The sequence below is a fragment of the Calliphora vicina genome, chromosome 4 (genome assembly GCF_958450345.1).
Source record: "Calliphora vicina chromosome 4, idCalVici1.1, whole genome shotgun sequence".
Classification (NCBI taxonomy): Eukaryota; Metazoa; Arthropoda; class Insecta; order Diptera; family Calliphoridae; genus Calliphora; species Calliphora vicina.
Window position 1 is genome coordinate 105683204 of NC_088783.1, and position 12593 is coordinate 105695796.

The 12593-nt window shown below is 31.2% G+C and overlaps 1 protein-coding gene across 1 annotated transcript in view; it reads right to left on the reverse strand.

Moving 5' to 3' along the window:
- LOC135958846 (PH and SEC7 domain-containing protein-like) overlaps positions 1–12593 on the reverse strand; it is a 70708-nt gene that overhangs the window by 33598 nt on the left and 24517 nt on the right. The window contains exon 2 of the mRNA XM_065509770.1: positions 4803–5635. Coding sequence (XP_065365842.1) covers positions 4803–5364 — 562 coding nt within the window. The 5' untranslated portion in view covers positions 5365–5635. The remainder of the gene's footprint in view (positions 1–4802; positions 5636–12593) is intronic.

Genomic DNA, 12593 nt, shown 5'->3' on the forward strand with positions numbered 1-12593 from the left:
ATGTTGTATGTATTCAATATTTTTTTTTGTTATATTTATCATGCATTTTTTTATTATTACAGTCATGTATTTATTCATCTATCTGTCTCTATCCTCCCATCCTCTAGCTATTGTTGTCTATTTTTTTTAATGATGAGAAAATTTCGCACATTTATTAAAAAATTTATTTCGTTGATTTTTCATTTTCATATGTATTATTAATTCAGTGAAAAGTGTTGAGTTATTAGGAAAATTTACATAAAAAAAATATTTGCAAAATATTAAAATAATCATCAATTTTCATGCTAGGTATTTTAAGGCATTTAATTTGTGTACGCCTTGGGGAAGATGAGTCATGATGATAATTGTGAGAGTGGAATGAATTTAGAAAATAGCATATAATTGCTTTAGGAAGAATGATGTAATAGGGTTTTTTTTATTAAAAATATAGAAAAATATTGGTCAAAATTAATGGATTTTAAAGGTAAAATGAAAACAAATTTATTAAACTTCGTATAGAGGGCACAATTTTATGTCTTAACATAAGCAGTATAACAAAACTTTATTTCCACGGGGGTATCAATGGGGTTTTAATTTAAAACTTAAGAAAATATTGGTCAAAATTAATGGGTTCTAAAGCTAAAAGAAAAACAAATCTATTAACTCTCGTCTACACAAGAAATTTGTCTGATTTAACATAAATAATACTGTTGGCAGTATAAAGAAACTATATTCATCCATTTATGTTTATGTCCAAGAGTGGAGCACATGTAGACATTTAAATTATATTTGTAATTTCTTATTTTTCTATATAAATTAATTTCTTATTTTCGGTTCTGTTCCCTTAATTTCTGTTAAATCATTACCACAATTTCATGAAATTCAATACACTTGTTTATACAATAAAATAAAACATAAAAAAAAACTAAACAAATCATTGAATTAACTGAAAATATTGTACAGATACAACACTGTAACATAAACAACAACAAAACTAAACCAGCAATGTGGTATTTGTTAGTGTTGCCTGTCAAACCATATGTTTAAGCTTTTGTTTACATTGTTTTAATAGGGAAGAGGGATTGTTGTTGTCAGTTTATTGAAAACAATTAAGAGAAATTAATTTGACAACCATAAACACTCGATAAAAAAAATTCAATTGGTAATACGAGCTGGAAATAACGGCATAAGAATTAAAGTATTAAAAAAATTCTGTTTTTTTTTCCTAAAAAATAAAGAGGGTGAAGAAATATGTTTTTTTGTTTTTTAACAATTCCATATAATTTCCAAAACAATTTCAATTGAAAAAGCTTAAGAGTTGAGGGTTTTCTAATAAATTTAACATTCGAACTTTAAAAATAAAAAAAAACACAGAAACAATTCATTCTGTTTATTCATTCATGTTGCTATATTGCTTTATACTTAGTTTAGATGTTTTTATTTTAAGGCATTTTTATTTTTTGTATTGCATTGTACTTTAATTAAAATAAAACAATACAGTGAAAACTCTCAATGTGGGATTAATTAAAAAAATGTGTAATGTAATTTAGTTTATAAGTGAAGGAAATGTTTAAGCCAGTTATCAATTTCTTAGCAAGAGAACATGTTCTCAGTCATAGACTTCTCGTCTACACGTGCAATAAGCTTGGAGATTTTTGTGTTCGTAATTGAGAAATTTTATTGCTGGCCTAGAGCACTTGTGTTTTATGTTCATATAATTATTGAGCTATAAATATTTAGATTCGTGGCTAAAAAATTATGTTGGTCTTAAGCTATTAAATTTGTCTGCTTTTATACCCTTCACCTTCGTGAGAAGGGTATATATAAGTTTGTCATTCCGTTTGTAATTTCCACAATATAATTTTCCGACCTTTTAAAGTATATATATTCTGGATCCTTATAGATAGCGGAGTCGATTAAGCCATGTCCGTCTGTCTGTCTGTTGAAATCAATTTTCTGAAGACACCAGATATCTTCGGGATCCAAATCTACAATAATTCTGTCAGACATGCTTTCGAGAAGTTTCCTATTTAAAATCAGCAAAATCGGTCCACAAATGGCTGAGATATGAGGAAAAAACCAGGACATCCTCGATTTTTTTTTTCCAAAAATGAAATAACTGGAAAAATAAATTATTTTTTTTATTATTGTTTACCTAAAAATATTTAAAATTTGTATTTTGAAGTATAATTTGGTGAAGGTTATATAAGATTCGGCACAGCCGAATATATCTCTCTTACTTGTTTGTTATAAAATTGAGAATTTTCTTAGCAGAAATAAAGAGCAACAAAAATAATTCTTTTAAGAATGAAAAATTAAACAAAAAATGAGATGAATAAAATTCTTATAAAAATAAATTGCCAGTTTTGGTGTTCTCCACCCCTTTAACATAAATACAGATTTATGTAATATATATTGGAAATACAGTACATTATTCTGGATACATACTTCCTTATATTAAGATATAAAAACTGCTCGTCGAGACAGGAGGTAAATATATGATACAACGAATTTCATATCTATACTTGATATATTTTTGTTTGATATGCTTCAAAATGGCTGTCAATAAAAAAATGTATCAGGTATAGTCTCCATTTATTAGTGTTATTGCATCGTTATGACACAATTGTAAGAGCTTTACCCTATATCTAGACCTAATACATTTATGGCATGATATGTGTCAAAATGGTTGTCAAGATAAAAAATTATCAGGTATAGTCCCCACTTATTAGCATTGTTTCTTCGTTATGACAAAATTTTTAGTGCTTTTACTTAGACAATTTTGTCTTGACATTTGTCAAGTATAGACAGGGGGTTAGATAACTTTGCCATAATAATATTTGTCATTGAATGTTGTGGTAAATATTTGTCAAGTTTAGACACGGGTTAACATAATAAAAGAGTGAGAATTATTTCATCATGATATAATAATCAGTTAAAGCTATCCCTTAAATATTTCTTTAATTTTTAAGGGATTTCACTGTTTACATTGTCATTTACGGTGTCTGATCTTTTGCTATTATATTGTCTCGCTGAAATGTTTGTGTTTTTTTTAACACATCCGACTGTTGTCAATGAAATTTATAGAGTTTAAAATTAATATTTAAACAAAGCAACCCCTTGCTTTTTGGATAACAAAAATACTCAAAAATAAACTGCCGAAAATGAGTCATTTTGTTTGGGGCGCATCTGTTCATGCTTTTATTTTATGTTTTTTTAATATTTAATAAAAAATTATGAGTTATTTTGACTAAAGAAAATATAAATACTTATTTTGTGTGGTTTTTGCAGAGTTCATTCATAATTTAGCAACGTAATTTGTAGTTGATTTTGAAAAAATCAAAAGAAAACAAGTGGGTGTCAAAGTTATCATAACACTGTGTTGTCTACTCTTTACCCTATACTTGGCAATTTTATCATAATATTTAATGACATTTGTTGTCAAGACAAACCTGTTGGAGCTGAAATTGTGACAGTTAATGAGTTTTGTCCGCAAGTCTTGACAAAATGGAATTACTGACACAATTTGGTTAATGTTCTTTTGTGTGGGGAAAACGTGTCGATATTCATGTTCATAGTTTTCTTTGTAATGTTTGTGTGAAAATGTAATTTGATGGCAGACATAGTTGAGGGAACAAATCTTCTGACAATTTTGTTTGAACAATAACATAACATCGACAAGAAGTTGTCCATATGCAGACATGAATTTGTTCAACGTGTAAACAAATAGATAGCATGTCAAGACGGGGGTTAATTTCTAATCATAAACAAATCTGTTGTGTCAACTATTTACACAATATCCATTTTAATGTTTCACTTTAATAACTGTAAGGTTATTATTAATCCTTTTATTGTATTATAATTGTTTAAATTGTCACAAAAATTATTATTTTTTTTAAATTTACTTGCTTTACTAAACAAATTTCGTTTAATGTTTCTTTAAACTAACAAACCAAAGAACTAATTTCAACAATATTGAGTCATAAAATAATGATATAATAACCATAAATAATAATCAATTAAAAAAAGCCACAAAATTTATTCGCTATTCCTTATTTAGAAACAACAATAAAAAAACGTAAACTTGCTAAATCAGACATTCAGTGTGTTGGCAACGCTAGACCAAAAATAGTCATGGCAATTAAAACAGATCAAGCGAATGAATCTTTTATATACACTGACACAAAAGATGACACTTCATTAAATCAGGTGTTGTGATATGATGCCAATTTAAGAACAGTTTAGTAGCCATTCATTTGATAAAGAGAGAATGCTGATGATGTAGGGGGAAGGGGAAATAAAATATTAAATATTTTTGTTTTTTAATTTGTTTGTTGCTTTGTTTTTTTAACATTCTAACAAGCAATAAGTAGGCGTTTTAAATGACTTGCTTATTATTTACTTACAGTGATAAAGTTCCAAAAATATCTCTGTTGACGTATGATTTTTTGCACTGCATTACCGATCACAACATTATCAAATGTAAAGCTACTTATTTGCCTAATATTTGTATTAACAAAAATATTTGGAAAATTAATTGAAATTTTGAAGTAAATTTCTCCCTAATTTAATTGCTCTTAACTCACTAACAAAAACACTGTTAGGTTATTGAAAAGCGCTCAAAAAAACACTGAATGGACGACACTGGCGGTTGGATCTTAAAGCAGTGATGCCAAAGATATGCTTTTTAAAACGTTTGTATTATTAAATAAAGTTAAGCAAACTTAAAATATATAGAGCAAGGCTGTGATATATTTCGAAACATTTCCTATTGTTTTCATATTAATAAAACGCTAAATTATGTTAATTTTTTTTCTACTTACTCCTGCCCGTTGTCGTTTCATAGTTACTGCCACTGCCCGTACTACTCATACTTGTCTGCAGCACCTGTGCCGGATGATTTTCATCCATTAGCTGATGCCCCAGCTGCTGTTGCTGTTGATAATATTGTTGCTGAAGCCCTGCTGCATGCTGCAACTGATGCTGTTGCATTTGCTGCTGATGCTGTTGCTGCCTACCATTCACACTTGACTCATATTGTATGGCTCTTTGTTGATAATCCAAAAAAGCATCATCTCTTTCACCCCTTAGACACGAGGCAAAACCCCTTGAATTCGAGGTACGTCTTTGAGGGACAGCCAAAGCGGCTGCATCCTTTTCCAACGAGCGACAATACAGATGCGTTGTGGTGGTGCGCTGTAAAGATTGAGACTTATGCGAACCCGTACTTGAAGTATTACAGCCATTTTCTATAATGGGCGTGGTCAGAGTTACCTCGGAATGCATAATGTGCAAAGGAGTGGAAGAGTTGGAGGAATTTGTGTTGGCGTTGGCGGCAGCAGCATTGCGTTTATCTTCGGAGGGCGGTATAGCAACACAATTCATTTTTTTTTGTGTTAAGTTTTAAGGGGTTTTTATTTTTGGTTTGATATTATTTTTTTTTATTTGTTTAAATATAATTTTTGGTTTTAAATTAAGGTAGATTTTGTGTTGCATTTAAAAACTAAATAATTTCTGTATTAAGTTAACATTGGTAGGCAGTAGTGATTTTATGCTGGGATTTTATTCATAAAACTTGAGACTTTTTTTGTATATAACATGCACCTGTGAGGATTTTGGGGATTTTTTTTTTAAATTCGTTGGTGTAAAAAAAATGCTGTAAAGAAGTTTTATTAAAATTAGTAGTGTTCCCAGGATATGGTAAAGTGAACACCAGTTGATTTTTTGCAAAAGTATTAATCTCAAAAAAAACCATAATTTATTTCAAACTAGACTTTCAAAGTTATTTTTTTTAAATTGTAACTTAATTTAATTAAATTATATTTAACAGTCTTTTTAAAAATTTAATTCTGCAATTAATTGAATTTTATTTAAATTAATTTGTTAAATTTATTTGTAAACTGCCCAAAGTTCATTTTTATTTACTCTTTTAATGTTGTTTACATTTAATTAAGGCGAATACATGCAAATACGAGCGAATTCATACTCCATATATACAAAATTAATGAATTTGCTCGTATTTGCCTGAATTCGCCATCAACACCACCTTGGTATATAAATTCGCCTTGTTTACTAAGCTCTGCCTAACACTCTCTTTGTCCTAGTCTCCCTCCCTCTCTCTCTACCCCAGATTTGCTGCTTTATGTTATTGATAAGTGATGATAACTTATTTTTTGTTTATAAAGTGACAATTCTTTAGTTTTATTATCGTTTTATTTATTAAATCAATAATTTCAAGATAAATGAAATAAATAAAACTTAAATTCTCTATATTTCTTAAAATATTTAGATTTGTTTACCTTAATCTTTAAATCTATTTGAAATGATTTGCATTTTTCCTATTTTGTTTTCATTTAATTAGAAACAATTCATGCTGTGTTGGATATTTGTTGTAAAATATTCCAAATATTCCTTTATTTATTTAAAATTGTTCAAATAAACCAGCCAATGTAAACTATTTACAAATTATATCAATCTTTAGTCATAATATAAACATAAAAGTCTTCCTAAATGAATATAAAATGATACTTGAACTTGCCAATGATACAACAATATGATAAAGATAAAGGCAAGAAGGGGAGGGGGGATTCTTTATTGTGTCTGTCAATCTTTCAGTAAATTTTATAAATAATCTACTGTTTAGTTTTGGTAAACAATGAAATTTCTAAATAACAAAAAGAAAATTCGAAAGTTTTGTTTTCTTTCCAACATGGAATTTAAACAATTTGATTAAAATTTAAAGATAATCAATAAAATTTCTATATTTATAAGATTTAAAACTGTTTAATAGTTTCTTATTTACATAATTATATTTACAAATTTGTGTATAATTGGCAATGCAAGCAGGCTGTGGTTGGCAAGTTTTTCATTGAATTTCTTAATTTCCATTTAATAATCGTCTTTAGTGGCCCTATTTTCTATAATTGCTAATTTTTGCTTTCAATTTTATAGTTTCTTTTCAATTCAGTATTTTCCAATCAAAGAATACTCAAAAAATAAGTTTTTTTCCAGTATTTCCCTTAATTTGCCATTTGTTATTGTTGGCAATGCATCAAAGAAGTTTAAACAAACTTATATTGGCCTCTTTTGTTACCATTGGCCAAATAATATCCGCCACCCATTGAAGGTCTTAATTTCCTCTTATTTCCCATGATTGCGTCAAACTGATTACAACTGATTTTAATTCATGCTAGTTCTGCAAACAAGAAAACCAATTCAAAAAATTCCTTTCATTTAAAATGAATTTTTGTTTCTGTGCTAAGAAACATGACAAAAACAGCACTTGATCAAAGTGAATTTACACACAGGGCCCTGAGCTGCAAACGAATCACACTGAAACGTAAAAGGAAACCCCATAAAAATTTGTTGTACAGCTAAAATAATAACAACTACAAAAGAATAATTACAATAAAACATGGCAAAAAGAAAACAAGAATGAATAAAACAAACAAAAAAAACCGGCGGAAGTTTGTGGTTAAAATAACTAAAAGGGAATAAACTGAAAATGTGGTCAATTACAGCAAAAAAGAAACAAAAAAAAGAAACAAAAATTCAAAAGATTGAAAATTCCAAAATTTTGTACAGAAAAAAAGTTTACAAAACATTGCCGTTGACAGAAGCCAAGGATGTAAACAAATAATTGAAAGAAAATTCTTTAAAACATATTAATTTCATTCAATGATTATATGATTATTAATTAAAGCCATAAATAATTTATTAATTTGACTGTTAAAATTTATATAGACAAGTTGCAAATCTTAGGACTGGAGAATTAACATTTTTTTAAAAAAAATGTTTCCGATCAATTTCCAGAATAACATTTATGATAAAAAACTGAAGATTCATGAAAGTTGGAACCATAGAGAATAGACATAGAGCGGAAACTCTTCTTGGTTGGAAGTTTCTGTTTTCGAAAATAATTTTTAATGTTTCATTTCATGAAATTATTAATTTTTTCAACACATTTCATAATTTATTACAATAATTGGAATTGACGGTCAAATCAAATTCCAAAGAAGTCAAAATTTGAGTCCTGAAAAACTTTTACTCAAGTACGTCACCATGTTTGTTTCAATTTTATTCCACATACGTTATATTGCACTGAATCTTCATCTAAATGCTGGAGATCAAGAATGTAAAGCCTTTCATCCTCCTTAAACCAATCTCTTTTGACATTGCAGATCAAGAACGTACGATCATGCAAGAACATTAAGCCCGCAGATTTTGTTCTCAAACTAGGTTGTTCAAAGTTTCCTTTTAGTCATATGAAAAGGCTATGAATTGTATCTGGGGTCTTCTCTTAGAAACTCGAGATAAGATTCTTGGACCGTTTTCCAAATCTGTTAGCAGAAGATATTGCCGATCCTCTTAATGAAGGTTCTTAAATGAGCTGTAGTTTAGGTTCTGGGCTGTTCTTTGAGGAACTACTGTGTTTCAGGCTGAAATGTTGGCGATCTATGGGACATTTAAGATACTATATGCCAGGAATATTTGAGGTAATATTGGTGTCAAGTTATTTTCGCCCTGGCACTTCTGTCACTCTAATCATACACTACTCTCAGCTTAGACCACCAGTAGAATGAGAATGAAGATAAAGATATCCGGATTATTGAAAGTGGAATCTTCTGAGGTTTGGAAAATACATGACATCTATAGAATACTTGTGGAGTTTCCAGAAAAGGTTGAGCCACATAGAATGTAAAACACACTTTTCTACATTTAAATCGAAACCAAATACACATTTAAAGGCTGATGGAGGGGTTAATAGATCATTTGGATCATTGCACAATCCTTCAATAGACAAGCTGTCTCTCACTTCCCTTGAGAAGTGATTGTCTTAGCTGCTGGGGCCGTGTAAGGAGGAAAATTAGTTCAACTTCTCTGCGAATGTACGCCAGTTCATTTAACTCTTTTTTGGAAAAATATATACTGGACGGCCATTCTAAAATATCAGAAATAAGACTGGGAGACCTTTATTGATTCCTAAATGTAAGAGGTTGGTCTAGAAGACATTTAAAGGCTGACGGAGGTTTCAACAGATCATTAAGAACATTGGACAATCGGTAAATAGAAAAGCTGTCTCATTTTAGAAGTGATTGCCTTGGCTGCTGGGACCGCCAAAAAGGAGGAAAAGTGGTTCATCTTGTCTGCGAAAGTACGTCAGTTCATGTAGCTTTTCTTGGACAAACATATACTGGATGACCATTCTGTGGTATCGGAAAAAAGACTGGGAGACCTTATTAGATACCTAAATGCAAGAGGATGGTGTAGTAGACATTTTACTAGTACCTAGATTTCATCATGTTGCTTTTAACCAGTTTTAAAATCGAAGTCGTTCCTATTCTTGAACGGATGTTCTTATGGTTAGCTCTAGCCCTAACTAATGTAGGGCTGGTCCTATAGAGGAGTCCTCCACTAGGTCAAAAGCCTCTTCTTTATCCAGAAAGCCATCAGTGTGAAATAGCCAAACTCAAGTGATTTCTCAGTATATCCTACTAACCGGAGTACTGTCGTCTCAATAAACCATAATATGGTTGTCATTCTCCTTAAAACAATATTTTGACATTGCAGATCAAGAATGTACGATCATGCAAGAACCTTAAATTTGTTTTCAATACAGCCTTCGGACACAACCTTTTACAGAATTTAAAAGGTTGTTCAAAGTTTTCTTTTAGTCGGAAAGGGTATCCTATTGAAAGAATATGAATTGTGATGTAGACTCTGGGGTCTTTTCTGAGAAACTCTGTTATTGAGAGGATAATAACAGCTTTAGATCCACTGATATTCGTATGAGTAAGATTGTCGGTGATTTTTGGTAAAGTTTTCATTAAGATTAATGATAAGGTATGTGACGCTTTCCCAACTTTTGCAATATTACATTTCGTTTCTCAGTCTAGTAGATATGACCATGAAATACAGATTCCAATTAGCCAGGGAAAGACTGCTATCCGATCCACATGACTTTTAGGGATCTAAACTCTTCATGCATCTATTTAATTTGTCCACCAACATCGTAAACGAATCTATCGTTTGGGGTCTGTCTTTCAAACGCAAGTTTCCCGGAAAGTGTGTGTCCTTGATAATTTTCAGTGGCTTGTTGCTCCTGGTAATCCACTTTCCATCCTGTTTTGGATATAATACGGGATGGCTGGTGATTTTGATGGCATATTTCTCAGACTCATGAAATTTCGGATGTTTTTGGTGTGGTCTTACCAATATGGAAATTAAATTCATGTCAAAGTTTTGTAAAAAGACTTTTGTGTGTAGCCATCATCGTAAACGAATCTAACATCCCACTATACTTTTGTGTTCAATGAAAAGTTTCGGGAACAGTGAGTGTCTTGTTGCTCCTGGTAGTCCACTTTCCATTGTGTTTTTGGATATAATACTGGATGGCTGGTGATATTGATGGCATATTTCTCAATCGTTTGGTCATCACAAAGAAGATGAAAGAACCAGCAGAGTCATGAAATTTCGGATGTCTTTAGTGTGGTCTTATCAATATGAAGACCAATCCACTCTACTTGTTTGGAAATTAAAATCATGTTAAAGTTTTATGCAAAGACTTTTAAGTGTAGCCACCATCGTAAACGAATCTAACGTCACACTATACTGTTGGGTTCTGTCGTTCAATGACAAGTTTCCGGAATAGTGAGTGTCTCGTTGCTCCTGGTAGTCCACTTTCCATTTTGTTTTTGGATATAATATTGGATGGCTGGTGATTTTGATGGCATATTTCTCAATCGTTTTGTTTCAGAGGAATTTTTTAAAGCAGCTTAAGAGTCGTTCATCACAAAAAAGATGAAAGAGCCAGCAGAGTCATGAAAACTCTACTTGTTAGGAAATTAAAATCCTGTCAAAGTTTTATATAAAGACTTTTGAGGGTAAACGAATCTAACATCCCACTATACTGTTGGGTTCTGTCGTTCAATCGCAAGTTTCCCGGAAATTGTATGTACGGGATCACTTTCAGTGTCTCGTTGCTCCTGGTAGTCCACTTTCCATCTTGTTTTTGGATATAATACTGGATGACTGGTGATATTGATGGCATATTTCTCAATCGTTTGGTCTCACAGGAATTTTTTTAATGGAGATTACTATCGTTTAAGAGTTCATTACAAAAATAGGTGAAAAAGGAAGGAGAGTCATGATATTTTGGAAGTCTTTAGTGTGGTCTTACCAATATGGAGACCAATCCACTCTACTTGTTTGGAAATTAAAATCATGTCAAAGTTTTATATAAATACTATTGAGTGTAGCCACCAACGAACCCAACGTCCCACTATAGTGTTGGATTCTGTCGTTCAATGGCAAGTTTCCCAAAAAATACTGTGTCCATGATCACTTTCTCAATCGTTTGGTCTCAGAGGAATGTTTTTAAAGGAGCTTACTAACATATAAGAGTCGTTCATTACAAAAAAGATGAAAGAGTATGTAGGGGCAAGAAATTTCGGAAGTCTTTTATTAGTGTGATCTTATCAATATGGAGACCAATCCACTCTACTTGTTTGGAAATTAAAATCATGTCATGTCACTATACTGTTGGATTATGTCGTTCAATGGCAAGTTTCCCGGAAAGTCTGCGTCTATGATCAATCGTTTGGTCTCAGAGGAATATTTTTAAAGGAGCTTACTAATGTATAAGAGCCGTTTATTACAAAAAAGATGAAAGAGTATGTAGGGGCAAGAAATTTCGGAAGTCTTTTATTAGTGTGATCTTATCAATATGGAGACCAATTCACGCTACTTGTTTGGAAATTAAAAGAATGTTTTCTAAAAGACTTCTAAGAGTAGCTTGAGAGGTATTACAATTCCCGGATTATTTTGCAGTTAACGTTCAAAGTTAATGTGTTACTACAACATCTTTTAGGTGGACTTCTAAAGAAATAAGAAGTTGTCAATTCCCTATAGATATCACGTGTTAATCCTGCAATAAATTCACATATTCCAAGGGTTTTTTGAAACCCAATTATGTGTGGTAGAGGATACTGGTAAAGGAGTATCCAATTAGAACATACGTAAGGTCTTAGGATGACACCTCGTAACTCAAAATTGTTTTCCTTTTAAGATGAAATAATGTTGCCAAATGGTTGCTTGGAGAAAGATTGTTAGCTACGGTGGTAACAATCTATAACAAACCTAGGTTAGGTTCCATGGGCAGCTGCTCTTCAAGCAGCTCACTTAGATCCATTCAAAACAGATCCCATTGTGACCAACCTAAATAACAGAATAATTGAGATATCTTCCTGATATTTGTTCCAGCATAGTTTAAGTAAGGAATTCGAGCTCGATCATCAGACCCTGCGAGGTCGTTTTAAACAACCGATTCTATTGAAGTACTTTCCTACAACTCTTGACCACATATCGGCTAAACGTTGATAAATTCGAGTTGTATATTCTATCTGGATGTGAAAACCACATGCCAGCAATCCTAATCTGATCAAAAATGGAGTACCAAAAGCCAACACCATTGTCTGTAACCGCTAATTTTAAAGAAGCCTCTAAGAGTCATTAAAAACTTAATAATTGTTTCTACCTTATTCCTAATTTAGATTTCAAGGAAATTAAATAATATTTTTAGTTCTTTAATTAGAAACGCTTTAGTACAGTTGCTC